The sequence below is a fragment of the Lissotriton helveticus genome, chromosome 5_1 (genome assembly GCF_964261635.1).
Source record: "Lissotriton helveticus chromosome 5_1, aLisHel1.1, whole genome shotgun sequence".
Taxonomy (NCBI): domain Eukaryota; kingdom Metazoa; phylum Chordata; class Amphibia; order Caudata; family Salamandridae; genus Lissotriton; species Lissotriton helveticus.
In genome coordinates, this window is record NC_136065.1 from 62662850 (window position 1) to 62676748 (window position 13899).

At 43.8% G+C, this 13899-nt stretch overlaps 1 protein-coding gene across 1 annotated transcript in view; it reads left to right on the forward strand.

The window, feature by feature from the left end:
• The window catches only part of LOC144752381 (butyrophilin subfamily 1 member A1-like), a 382718-nt gene that overhangs the window by 317855 nt on the left and 50964 nt on the right, over window positions 1-13899 (forward strand). The window contains exons 6-7 of the mRNA XM_078640316.1: window positions 2228-2248; window positions 8072-8092. Of these exons, the coding sequence (XP_078496442.1) occupies window positions 2228-2248; window positions 8072-8092 (42 nt within the window). The remainder of the gene's footprint in view (window positions 1-2227; window positions 2249-8071; window positions 8093-13899) is intronic.

Below are 13899 nucleotides of genomic sequence, written 5' to 3' on the forward strand. Positions count from 1 at the left end.
AACACCACTTTCTGTGTGCTGTACTGATAGATACATTTGATGTTGCTCTGGTTACTGTTTAACTGGTTATAAAATTCAGGTCGTTTCTCGGTTATGCCTGTCCAAATCATAAGACAGTCATCAATAAACCTGCCACAATATAACATAAATTAGTTCCATAGTGTTTCTTTATTGCCCCAAATCCATCCCTCCCCTAATCTGCCCATGAACAAGTTAGCGTCCGAAGGCGAGTATCTGGAGCCCATAGCTACTCTTTGTTTTTGCTTATACCAGTCATCCTTAAATAAAAATACATTATTATCCAATATTAGTCTCATCATTTCTATCATCTTTTTTGTATCATCCCCTAGGCTAGCAAATCTTGTATTTAGTATGTGTTTTAATGCTTGGATCCCAAAGTCATGCTAAATACTCGTGTACAGGGCAACTGTGTCCAATGTTACTAATGTCATGTTGGACTCCCATATTACATCTGTCAGTAAATTCAAGATGTGTTTGGTATCCTTTATGTTTGACGGTAAGTTAGACGCAAGAGGTTGTAGAAATATGTCCACATATTCTGAAAGTCTCTCAGTCGGCACCCCTATATTAGATATTTTCAGTCTACCTGGCGAAAAAGGCAGATCTCTATGTATTTTCAGAAGGGTATATACACATGGGTATTTAGGGTGGTTGATTTTCAAGTGCATATATTCATTTTCGTCTAAAATACATGCTTCATACCAATGCTTTAATGATTGATTAATCTTGTGTGTCAGGGCCCATATTGGGTTGTTGTCCAGCTTTTTTATAACAGATCCGGTCATTCAAATGTGACAGTATATCATTTTCATAGTCACTAGTGTTCATTACCACTATGTTCCCCCCTTTTCCATCTTCTCGGATGGTAATACTATCATTCTCCCTTAAGAGTTTCAGTGCACTGCGTCCCCCTTTTGTGAGATTATCAGGCTTTCCACCCTGTGTCATATTCATGGGCTTAGCTTTGTCTAGATCACTTAAGACCAACTTATAAAATATGTCTATGTTATTCCCCATGGGTAAGTTAGGTGTCCATTTTGATTTTTCTTTGAGTCCACTAGTTACACTCAGGTCCATCTGGATATTCAAATCCTCCAAAACTCTACTTGTGTGGCGGGATCCCACTCATACTCAGTTCTTGAGAGTAATGTCCTATTGTCGTAGATATCCTGTATTGATAAACCACTCCATACACAGTCCTGTTGAGATTTGTTTATTGATTCCATTGCCAGTGGGTTGAGTGCAAACAACTTTTTTATCTTCAACCGTCTGATATATTTGAAAACATCAATTTTTATTTTGCAAATGTTCCCTCAATACTCGGGCAGAAGCTCATTCCCTTTTGTTGGAGTGAAATCATGTCTGTGCTCTGTCTGTTAGGTTGATCACTGTGATATCAACTAGTTGCCTTTGTTCCAAGATCATGTTTTCATTGTAAATGAGCTGTACAAACTTTTCAAAATGTATTTTAGTAGTAGTGAAATCACTTTTTTTGTAATTCCGTGCCTTGAAATAGGATGAAAAGAAATCAGAACACTTTACTTGGTTACGTGCAAATGATAAAAAAATCCTGAAACCCCAATTTACACAGATTATTATTGTTTATACAATATATAGTTTTATCAGTAAAACCGCATGTCAGCAGGAAAGTTTGTGGTCATTTTAAAGGAAAATGTGCTGTTTATAAATGACAATGTGTTGTGAATTCATGCTTTAGTAATACATTTATTGAAAGTGAGTATTGAAAAATGAAGTAAGAAACATTCCTGCACATCAAGTACAGCACAGTTAGGTCGAGTAAGTTACTAGACCTGCATGTCTGGTAACATTTTATGATTTTTCGAGGTCTGATGATGTACCAAGGTATTAGACTGGACTTGTTACAAAAGGTGTGTTCCAGGCCTGGATATCTTCATGCAGTGGGTCATAATCAGGCTTCTTCAGTTATAACTGAAAACTAAAATATATAAGCATTAAACATGTAGTGTAGAGGGGTTTGTCTGTTATTACAAGATTTTTGGTTGTGTATGAAACCCAGAACTTTAAACAGTTTGGCAGGTATAAAAGTCAAGAGTGAGGGGAGCCCTTTTGAGGCTCAGAAGAGGGGGTGAATGGAAAAGCCTCAGCAGTGACTTTAATTTGATGCAACTCAGTGAAGTTTTATACGTTTGTTTCTGACATTCTTATATATTTTCTCTTCAACTAGGAGAACTTTCAGAAGAATTTGGTAAGTTTTGTTTTGAATGAATCTCTTATTTTTATCTTCAGAGAATCAAACTGGAGGATTTGGATGGTAATAAGCATAAGCCAAGAAGCCTATGAAGGTGAACATGTCCTGTCAACAAGAATCTCTGAAAGCACATTATTTATAGCTAAGGCATGTTTGGGTGTTTCCCATGTATCATTTAAATTTAAGTATATGCATGCAAGCAAAGGCCCTCATCTAGACCTTTGCGGTAGTACACATGTGTTTACAACCACAAATGTTTTAACAATACTTCCAAGTTAGAGATGAGCGTAAAATGTGTTGCCTTTGAGTTTACTCTGACCACCAGCTTGTATTAAGAGCACATTTGTGTTTTGTTTTCCATTTGTTGTGGCCCTTTAAAAAGCTGTGCCATCAACACATAAGTTTGCACTGAGCAGAGCCCCTCACCTGTTTTTAAGACAGTGCACTGTCAGAGGCGCACATACAACTAAGTCAGAAATTGTCAGTAAGTGTCAGACATCGCTGTTTGTCTCTGCTTGTTTCTAAGATGTACTATCTGCAGCTCATAATATTCAATGCACACGTTTATGATGCAAAAAACAATGCTTAAATTGTAATAAATAATGTAATAACTTATAGTGCAGAGCTCTAAAGTTCTTCTGAGGGGCTCACCATCAGCAGATGAGTGCTGGGGTCACTGAATCCCAAGGCTGCATAGTTGTGTTCTCTGCATATACCTCTTTATTACACCATCGTTATCTCTCTGTATGATAATATTGAACCACCTTCTTGGTTCTTAGGTGGCACATGTGTCCTCAAGGTATTTCACATCAGAAATCATTTGTACCATCTTGCGTGGCCCCCACTACTTATCCTCTAAAGCTCTTGGACAAATGGGCTTAACTACCAACATGTCCTAACCCTCCTGCCCCAAGGCACTCTACTTTTCTTGTCATACCATTCCTTCATCAGCTCTTGGCTTGCCTAAAGGTTTCTCCTCACCTGACAAATGTATTGCACCACCAGAATACTGAAGCCAGTCGCGTAGTTGATCATATCCTTCTGGAGGGTCTTCCCAGTCTTCTGTGACTAAGGCGAATAGCCACACACTGGGTGTCCAAACAAAAATTGAAAGAACTGAACCCAGCTCTTTTTGGTGGAACTTCCTGACAGGTGAATGAAAGGTGTGGCAGGAGAAGATGACACTCCTTTTCAGCCTCTCCAGTAGAGTTGCCATCATGCTCTTCAGCGTCTTGTTAAACCGTTCCACTAATTCTTTCCACCAACTCATTAGTCTGCGCTGCAGAGAAATGCTCCCAAATCTTTCGTAAGAGGAGATTAAATTAATTCTTACGATTGGAAAACATTGTCTTCAGAAATCCAACTAGTGGGAAGATCCCCAGCAGTGCCCTTGCAACTAACTTACTGATTGTGCTCCTCAGAGGCACTGCCTTTGTGGATCTAATTGCATAGTCCACCACATTCAAGATATACTTGCTACCTGATGGTGAGACCGGTGGGGGGGTCAAACCGACCAATGTCAGTGCCTACCCTCTCTCATTGCACACTTAATACCAGCAGCAGCAACAATGGCACCTTGGTCTTACATCCTGACTTCCACTTTCGGCGCAGTTATGACACCCCACAACTTACATCAGTCACAATTCCCAAAATTGAATGAATAGGAGACGGTGTTAAACCTCAAGTTGATGAGGCAATGAGTTCTAGAAGTAAGGCACCTTCCGATACATCAGAATAGTAAAACAAATACAGTCAGTCAAATGAAGGGCCTGGAATCAGTAACTGCATTCTAGATCTGCGAAATTGCAAGGGGGGTTTTATTACAAAATGTAAAAGGAAAATAGTACAGAGTCATTGTCATGAAGGCTCAAGGCTAATAGGGCATTACAGAGAATTCCAAATTGAAAAGTCCCAAGTGAGCAGCAAAATCAAGAGAGAATGGACAACATCCCTAGCACGGTCTAAGTCTTTACGTTAGCCTTCTGGCATATGAAATTACCAAACCTGCAGAATGACTGTTATGTGTTGAAAATGTTACAGTCTTAGCAAATCAGAGCACAATTATTTATGAATATTTGTTGCAAAATCATCTTGTGCCATTGGCACCCCCAACTTTTTGCTGACTGGTACTGGTGGTAACTACCTCTGACTGACCCTGGGCTCTGACTAACCAGGCCCAGGGCCAGTGCTGAGCTGAAAGAGACCCATTAGAATACAGTGAAAACACCTACATACACTCGGGTATACAATGATATGGTGGGGTACCCCTGTGATTGGCATGACCTATCCTATAAGCCCCTAGTATATAATAGGGCAGAGGGATTGAAACTACCTAGAAGTTCCTAATACCCTGGGGCATGGCAGTTTAGAGGCCAGCAGCTATTTTTCCACTTGCATGTGTGCACTGCTGAAGCCTGAGGTCAGCTTTTAAAAAAGTAGATTGTGCCCAAACTTGACTTTAGGATTTGGGGCACTTAAAAATGGATAACCTACAATGTTGTGGCATATTAGGAACCCCCAGGGTCTCCCCTAGGTGATCCCGGGATGGGGGTCAGATATTTATAAGGTACACCCTTGTAAAATGAGTTTTATATGCCCTGGGTTAAGTGACATTTCACATTTCACTTCCCACATTGTGGGAAAGTGCTGCTCAAATTCGACTTTGATGCTAGAAGCCCTGTGGAGGGAGGATCTGCCATATTTCTGCAGATTCAGAACCCCTAAAGTCTCCCCTAGTTGTTGCATGGGGTGGGGGTCCTGTAGATATAAGGCAAGTACTTATAATATATGTTTTTGTAAATCCTAGTGCTGGAAAAATGGCCCAAGTCATATTTCCCATTGCAAATCCCCTGCTACATAGGTTAACATGGTAGGAAGTTATTGATTCATAACTCTTGATAGTAGAGGGCTAGAAGTGCCATTCAAAGACTTCCCAGAATGGTATTAATAAATAAAACAATATCATTTTGTTGAATTTCTTCTAAAGGGTACATACAAGAAGTTATAAGACTTTCTTTTTTGTAAGCCCAAATTCAGCCTTACAGTGGTCTGTCCTGATTGGTCAGAGTTAAGTGGATTAGCCAAGCTGCCTGAAGAGGTGATAGAGAGCCCATGGGGTTAACCAGCTCTGCTGGCAGGGTAGTGTGCTCTTCCGTAGGAATGCCAGGCCAGGGGGAGGCGTTGTAAACTATGCTCTTCAAAGAGGAAAGCAGAGAGCAGTGTCATTTACAACTCAGAACTTCCCACCTTAGGCAGATGGTCGGATTAAGGAAGGTATGAGCAGATGGAGGGGGGAGAGTCTAAGTAAAATAGCCATTCTAGAGGTGTGTTTAGCCAGCACTTACCTCCTTGCTGGAAAATCAGTCATTATGAATTTGGAAAATTTGATGCACTCTGGGACAAAATAATAGGTGGTGGACGGAATTTGCGTAGCCACGGAAAGCAAAGCTCCTATAAACGGTAAAAAATCTCCTCGAGCACGCAGAAATTCTGCGAACATGCAGAATTGCTTGTTCCGCCCGTTCGCAATGTTGTTTTCCTGTTTGAGAATGATGTTTGCGTGCTTGGGGGAAATATCTCGCATTGGTGTCAATGTAAAGATAACATTATTTCCCATTTTTATAAATTGGTATTGGACCATCCAGAACACCGCAGCCAGACTTGTTCTCGGCATCCCACGACATGAGCACATGACCCAACACCTGCAAGACCTCCACTGGCTCCCTGTCGAGAAGAGAGAAACCTTCAAGTTACTCACCCATGCCTTCAAATCTCTCCACAACATTGGACCCAAATACCTCAACGAAAGGATCTCTTTCCATGTACCCAAAAGAAACCTCCACTCCGCCGACCTCGCCCTAGCAGAGACCCCACGCATCTGCAGAACCAGAACAAGCAGGAGGGCCTTCTCCTACATTGCAGCCAAGGCCTGGAACGATATCCCAGTCAACATCAGACGCTTCCCTACTCTGCACACCTTCAGGTTGAACCTCAAGACCTGGTTTTTCGACTGACCCAGAGCTGCACCCACCCCCCGCCGCTTTGAGACCCTCACTGGTGAGTAGCGCACTTTAAAAGCACCTGATTAAGTGAATGATGTGGTAGCTGGCTCCCACATATGGAAGGAGGTGTGGCTGCCTCATCAGCATATGGCTTTGGGTCTCCTCATGACATGTGTGAGACTCTGAAGGTCTGGGTAAAGTGGCGGGCATAGTTGCCCGTACCACGTTCCCCTCACCCATGACCCAACGTTTTGCTAACCCAGACTTTCCGCCTGGGTTGTCGCTGGGTAGCTTACAATGATGTGTGGATCGGGGCAGTAAACGAATGCGCTGTCTATTTGATCTGGATGGGCTGATCTCGTTTGACCAACTCAAGCTTGATGACTCCTTGTTGGAAAAAGATCATGTGATTACGCGATTGGGTGATGAGTCCCGACGTGCACGTAGGCACGAGTCGACCTATGACCCTGTTGGAAAAATTGCTGTTTCTCAAAACGGATGATAAGAGGTTGGTCTTGGAGATTTACAAGGCGGGCTCCATCAACAGACACCTGGTCAGAAGCGATGGGAGGCTGAAGCAGGCAAGACCCTTCACGGAAAAAGAGTGGGAGGATATTTTTTACAGAGTTCATCACATAGCACACACGGTGATAAACACCGAAACAGCATATTAGATTATCTCCTATTGGTACTATACGCTGAGCTGCGTTCGGAGATGGAATGAGGACCAATCAGGAGACTGGTGGTGGGGCTGTGGGAATCCCAGAACCCTGCTCCGCCTCCTGTGACACTGTCCCAAATTGACCAGGTACTGGAAATAAGTCTTGGATGATATCGCCTTCTGCCCTCCCATGATTCCCAGCACATACCATTTTGGGACTCCCGAACGCATTGACATTCCTGCTGTGCTCCCTTCAAGGAAGACATATGGCCCTCACACTGATCATAAAAGTTTTCAGCCGATAAAGCACAAATATATACCTTCTGATGTACGACAGCCCCATAGGTGTCACTTGGTAAAGAATTCTCAGGAGAGGATCACCATCACTCCCTCATTGGTATAGAAGTTAGACATCAAATAGCAAGCTTTAAATAAAGAGGATCCGCCTACGAGAAGGATTTGCTGAAAGTGCAACCTGCTTCAAGGGCCGGCAAAAAAGGGACCAACAAGAAAAAGTGAAAATACAACCCGCTTTTGTTTCCTATTGTGTAACGCAGCCAGCCTTCGCAATCCAACATGGCTGACATGCTGCAGAGGCGCGCAATACTTATGCCCAAGTTGCCACCTGAGAACGTCACACCTCTTGAATCAACAAACTATCCATCAATTCTTTCAGTCCCAGAAAAGATGGACTCGAAGGAAATACATGCTCCTTACTCAACCCGGCTGACCATAACTGACCACAGACATGAGGAACAACAAAACCAAAGAGCAAGATAGACATCTATGAGCCAAGCTACAGGCCAAACAAATCCAGGGCAAAATATACAGAGACGGAAAGTGTTACAAGGATCTGAAAGGGCAGACATTAAAAAAACGATAGTGGGTAAGGGAATTCTCCATCTTATGCAGCTGGGAATAATCCTAATTGAAAAGAAGCTTGTGATTCTAAAGGGTTCTATCTGGGTGGCGGCGCCGCCTCACAAGTAAGGGATGGGCCGAGGAAGGGGAATGAATTTCAATGGGCTTTGCTTTCATGATCTTTCAGTTCCTCTTTTTAAGTAAAAAAAAATTACATTTTAAAAGGCTCTGCATGAATTGCTTTGTAACACAAGTGGATAACTTTTCATGTTCTTGTTCTTTTGTCTTGTCCCACAGGAAGACTTCCAGAAGAACTAGGTGAGTTTGTAGTAAAGAGATTGCTGAATGTCCTTCTATTTAATGAGTTCAGTAGAAAGCTTTACTCTTAGGGGTAGATTTACAAACTTGTCACCTATCTGTGCTCCATGCGCGACAGGAAAAGGGCAGGAATGCGCCATATTTAAGTCGATGTGGCGCATTCGGTCTCTTCCCTGTGCTTGTGTCTTTTTAACAGGCGAGCGCCATCACAGGCACCCTTGCACCATGGTGCACGGGTGCCTCCGTTGAGTACAGGATTGTTTTTCTGCGGTAAAGGGCACCTCTTTGCACAAAAACAATCCTGAGAGGTATTTTCTCTTTCTACGTGTGCTGCAGAATGCAAAACGCATAGAAAGAGCAAGTCATGAGGAGAAATAAAGAAATGCGTTGGGATCCATGGGAGTTGCGTGGAAACACCCACCCAGGGCAAAGTAAGGCATCACAGCGATGCGCGATGTGTTGCTTTATCCCAGATTTATGAGCCGTTCAGGGCCACGCAGAGCGGCCTTGCATGGCTTCATCAATCTCACTTGAGGTTTGCGTCACGCATTTACCACATTGTGCGGTGCAAATGCAAAGCAATCCAGGTCATAAAAATGCCGCAAGTACTTAGTAAGAAGAAGCGGGTGGAAATAGCATGTATATGAGTTATCTGCTTGCAGCTTTAATTCCAATGAGACATAAACTCACATGTGACCGCTGCTGTAAGTAGTATCAAAGGAAATGAATGATTCTGCTGAGTAGACGTACGCATAGGACCACAAGGGGAAACAACCTTTACAACGCAACTTTTACAACGCACTACCATTACAACGAAACTTTTACAACGCAACATCCATTACAAAGCATGCATTTACAACGCAACCATTACAACGCATGACACTACAACGCACACCACTACAACGCATGTCATTACAATGGACTCATTACAACGCATACCATTCCAACGCATACCATTCCAACGCATAGCATTACAACACATAGAACCCTTACTCTATCCAACACTTACCCTACTGTTGCACCCCCTGGAGTTAGAATAGTAATTTTTACCCCTACACTATCCAACACTTACCTTACTGTTGCACCCCCTGGAATTAGAATAGTAATTTTTACCCCTACACTATCCAATACTTACCCTACTGTTGCACCCCCTGGAGTTAAAATAGTAATGTTTACCCCTACACTATCCAATATTTACCTTACATGCAATGTAATGTTATGCGTTGTAATAGTATGCGTTGTAAAGGTAGTTTTTAAAAATTTGTTGTAAATGCATGCGTTGTAATGGAATGCATTGTAATGGATGTTACGTTGTAAAAAATGCGTTGTAAAGGTAGGCGTTGTAAAAGTATGCGTTGTAACGTCATACATCCGACCACAAGGCCAAGCGATGTAGCTGTACCTGTTTACGGCTGCCATGTCCTAGACATTGTTCCTCATTGCAACTTTATATGAACAAGAAAGAGGGAGGGGTGCGTTTTGAGAGCATCAGGTATTTTAAGTTTCCAGTGGCTGGGATGGCTTTGAAGTGATGCTGTCTAGAACAAGTCTTGCAATCAAACGTGTCTGCCCTACTATAGCTTCACAAAAGTGGTAGTAGTGGTCCCCTATACAGGAAATCACTGCTCATCAAACAGTGTTACACATGTTTTTAGAAACAATACTGTGTGGATATATTTAAAACTGAACGAGGTGCTATATAGGTCCAGCCTCTAACTACCAGAAGGTGCAAAATGCACATTAGAAAACTAACATGCTGCAGACATACACAAATATTAAAACCTTTGTTTGCAGCACTCTCTTTAGAGTAACACAAAGGACCTTTTAATCCTAAATATGATCTCAATGTGAATACAATTGTCCACAGTCTGACCTATTCAGAACACAAAACTACTGTTGATATTTCCCTTTTTTCACGGCAGAAATAATTCTTAGAAGTCCAGAATGTTCAGTGTTTCCATTGTCCATTTACTTTATGTATAGGCCAGTAAAAAACATCAGCCGACACGTGTTTCGTCTTAATCATAAGACTTTTTCAAGGCTGAAATAAAACAATATACAACGTCTATGATATATTATAGAGTTGGAAACAGATGACTTATTTAACATATACATATTCTCCAAAGAAACAGCCATATATCACATAATGTGAGAGAAAAGTTCTGAAAAGAATTTAGACTATAGGAAAAGTGCATTTAAGCACCGATAAGGTTAGAACCCAAGCGTAATGCACCCAAGACCGAAAAAGTTGAAAAATGTACTGTTTCGCTCACCTGAAAGAGTAATATGAACAGAAAGAGTGCATACAAGGTATGGAGAAAATCAAGAAAAAAGACCCATATCTCTTCAAAGTGAATCGTGAGAAAAGACCAAACAGTGTGAAAACACAAATGATATATATGTGAGTTTTATGTCCCTGCGTTAGGGGGGGGGGGTTGTGTAGGAGAGTAGGATCTTCTTCTTATAGTTGCCCCCACATTTTGCTGATGTTTCACTGTTTTTCGACTTAGTCTGGCTGGAATCCTGCTAATCAGGACCCCAGCCTATCTGCTTTCTCTACTAAATTGATTCCATGTACTTTAGGTACATTCCAGATTGGATACTGGGGTACCCTTATGAGCCCGTAGTATATGGTATACTATGTACTAAGGGCATAGGTACCCCAGAGATCTACCAGGGGCTGCAGCATGTATTATGCCACCCCTGGAAAGCCTTCCAAAATGACACAACAGGTCTGCTACTGCAGCCTGGGTAAGGTGGTGCATGCACACCTTACTGGGATATAGGTTCACTATATCCACCCCTATCACTACACATATAAACCTATCAGTCACCCCTATGGCAGGCCTTAACAATCCTGAAGGCAGGGTGCTAGGTTTTCATGTGAGTGCATCTCCTCTGGGTGCCCCAGACGTTGCCTGACTCTCCATCGCTTGGGGGGGTGCCTCAGACCTCGCTGGTCCGCACCGAAGCATCTGTACTCTTCCTGCTTGGGTTGCTGTTGCCAAGGCTTGTTGAGTTCAATCCGAACGCTAACACCCCAGCACTCGACATCCTTCGTGGAACAGCTCAAATCCAGCTCCTGGTTGTCGTCAACCCCTCCTGGTCCTCGTGGCTGCAGAGTCAAACTTCACCTCTTCACACCTGAAGCACCCCACATCAGTGGGCATTCGCCTATCGTGCCCCTGGTCACTGGCTAGGGACCCAGACTCTGTCCCCTCTACTTTCAGGTTCTTCCCATCCTCGATCCAGGCTTGTATCGCACTGGACACTTCTTCTCTTCACGGCAGCAACACCTCTTTGCAAGACACCATTGAACAAGCGTTTCCGACACCACTTGACCCATATGCACCCGGCTCCTCGTACTGTCAGGGGTGCTGGCCTTAGAACTGTCCTAGTTCCAAAGGGTTTGCTTAGGATCCTCTCCTAAGTGTCCTCCTTCTGTACTTTTCCAACAGCAACTTTCGTATTGAATTGTATGCAGCTTGCGCCTGTGTACTCACACTGCATGTGTCCCCCGCGGGTCTTCTTCATCCCTAGCTTGGGTATTTCCTTGGGTTCCAGCGATTCCACATGCTCTAGGCACTGTGTCTAGTCAAGTTGTGGTTCTTATACCACTTACTTTGTATATGGTTCGGTCCCCTCCTGGGGCCTATCGTGTATTGTGCTATTTACTGTTGATTTATTGATTGCAAGTTGTGTACTTTGACCTCTAGGCTCATAAAGAGACGAGTAGGGAGTGTTTAGAATAAATACATATATTTTATATATATACCAGGTGTGATTCTCCTTTCATTTGGTCATTCAAGAGATTATAGACTGGTAAAACAAGCTGCTTTACACTCCTTCAAGACTTAACCTGAAGGCTGTTCTCCACAGCTACCACTCAGATACCTTTCAATAAAGGTTGTCTTTAACCTATCATCAATAAGTGTTGTTTGGACTGGTGCAAGGTGCCCATTAAATCTAGTGGACAGCATATACCAGGCCAACTTCTCACAAGAAACACGAGTAAAACTGCAATTGAAGACAGAATCTCCACACACGCACACAACAGCAAAGAACTCTTCAACATCATTAAGGAGTTCGCCCAACCCACCAGCGAGTCGACTGACATTCCTCCTTCACAAGACCTCTGCAACAAACTCAGCACCTTTTTCCACCACAAAATCAAGAACATCTACAACAACTTCGACGAAGACAACAACACACTGACAATTTCGACAGACAACCAACACACTAAACCTCCACCAGCCACCCTCGACACTTGAAGCCAACGATTGACAGCTAGACAGCCCTCACCACGAAGACACACTAAAGATGAAGAAGTCAATCGCCTCCATGGGGCCCCCATGGACCTGTGACCCCACCGCATATTTAACAGAGCCGCCGACACCATCGCCCCCATGCTTCGCCACACCATCAACCGCTCCCTGGCGAACGCCTCCTTCCCCGACGACTGGAATCACGCCAAGATCAATACCCCCCTAGAGAAGCCCTTGGCGGACCCCACCGTCCTCAATAACTACAGACCCATCTCCCTGCTCCCGTTCTCAGTGAAAGTCATAGAGAAAGCCATCAACAGCCAACTTGCCACTTTCATCAAAGAGCACAACATCCTCAACTCGTTCCTATCCGGCTTCAGAAAAAAAACACTGCACAGAAACGGCCCTCCTCGCAGCAACAGGCGACTTCTGCTCCCTACTGGACAAAAGAGAAACAGTAGCCCTCCTCCTCCTCGATCTCTCAGCGGCCTTCGACACAGTATCCCACCTCACCCTAATACGCAGACTCCAAGACGCAGGGATCTGGGACAAGCCCCTCGACTGGATCTACTCTTTCCTGTCCGGCAGAAAGCAGCGGGTCAGACTCCTCCCTTTCCTCACGGACCCTAAACCAACCACCTGCGGAGTCCCCCAGAGGTTCTCCCTGAGCCTAACGCTCTTTAATGTCTACATGACTCTGCTCGCCCCATCGTCAGAACCTAAAGACTCAATATTGTTTCATAAGCAACCAACACCCAACTCATCCTCTCCCTATTCAACGAAGCCACGCAGCCAAACACAACTTCTAAGAAGACATGGAAGCTGTCGCCAAATGGATGAAAAGCAGCTGTCTACAACTCAAAACCGACACCTGGAACGACACCTGGTAGCCCCCAACCCTCGGAAGCCCACCCTCCCCCTAGTACACACACACAACCTTGGAGTCATCCTAGACTTTGAGCTGTATAATGGACCTCCAGATCAACTCTGTTGCATCCTCCTGCTTCCACACCCTCCGCCGTCTACGTAAGACCTTCAAATGGATCCCCCTTGAGCACAGAAAAACCATCACCCACGCCCTCGTCACCAGCAGACTCAACTACAGCAACGCACTCTATGCCGGAATAAACAAAAACCTCACCGAAAGCAACAAAACATCTAGGACGCCGTCGCAAGACTGGTCCTCAAACTAGCCAAACACTGCCTCATCTGCGCACACTCCACTACCGCTCCACCTCAGACAGTGCAAATCACGCCCCATCTACGACAGACCCCCTCCTTGATGGACTGGAAACTGCACCTCCCCTCCTCCCCAGCACCTTGAGACTCTTATGGGTGAGTAGTGGCACTCTATTTATTTATTTATGTATTTATTTATGTATTTATTTATTTATTTACTGACATTTATAAAGCGCGAACGAATACCCGTAGGCGTCTCGGCGCTAGACTACAGTAATGTCCCTCCCTAAAGTGAAGTTCATGCTGGCTGGTGTGCTATGTTATTGGTTGAATAGCCACATCTTCAGCTTTTTCCGAAACTGT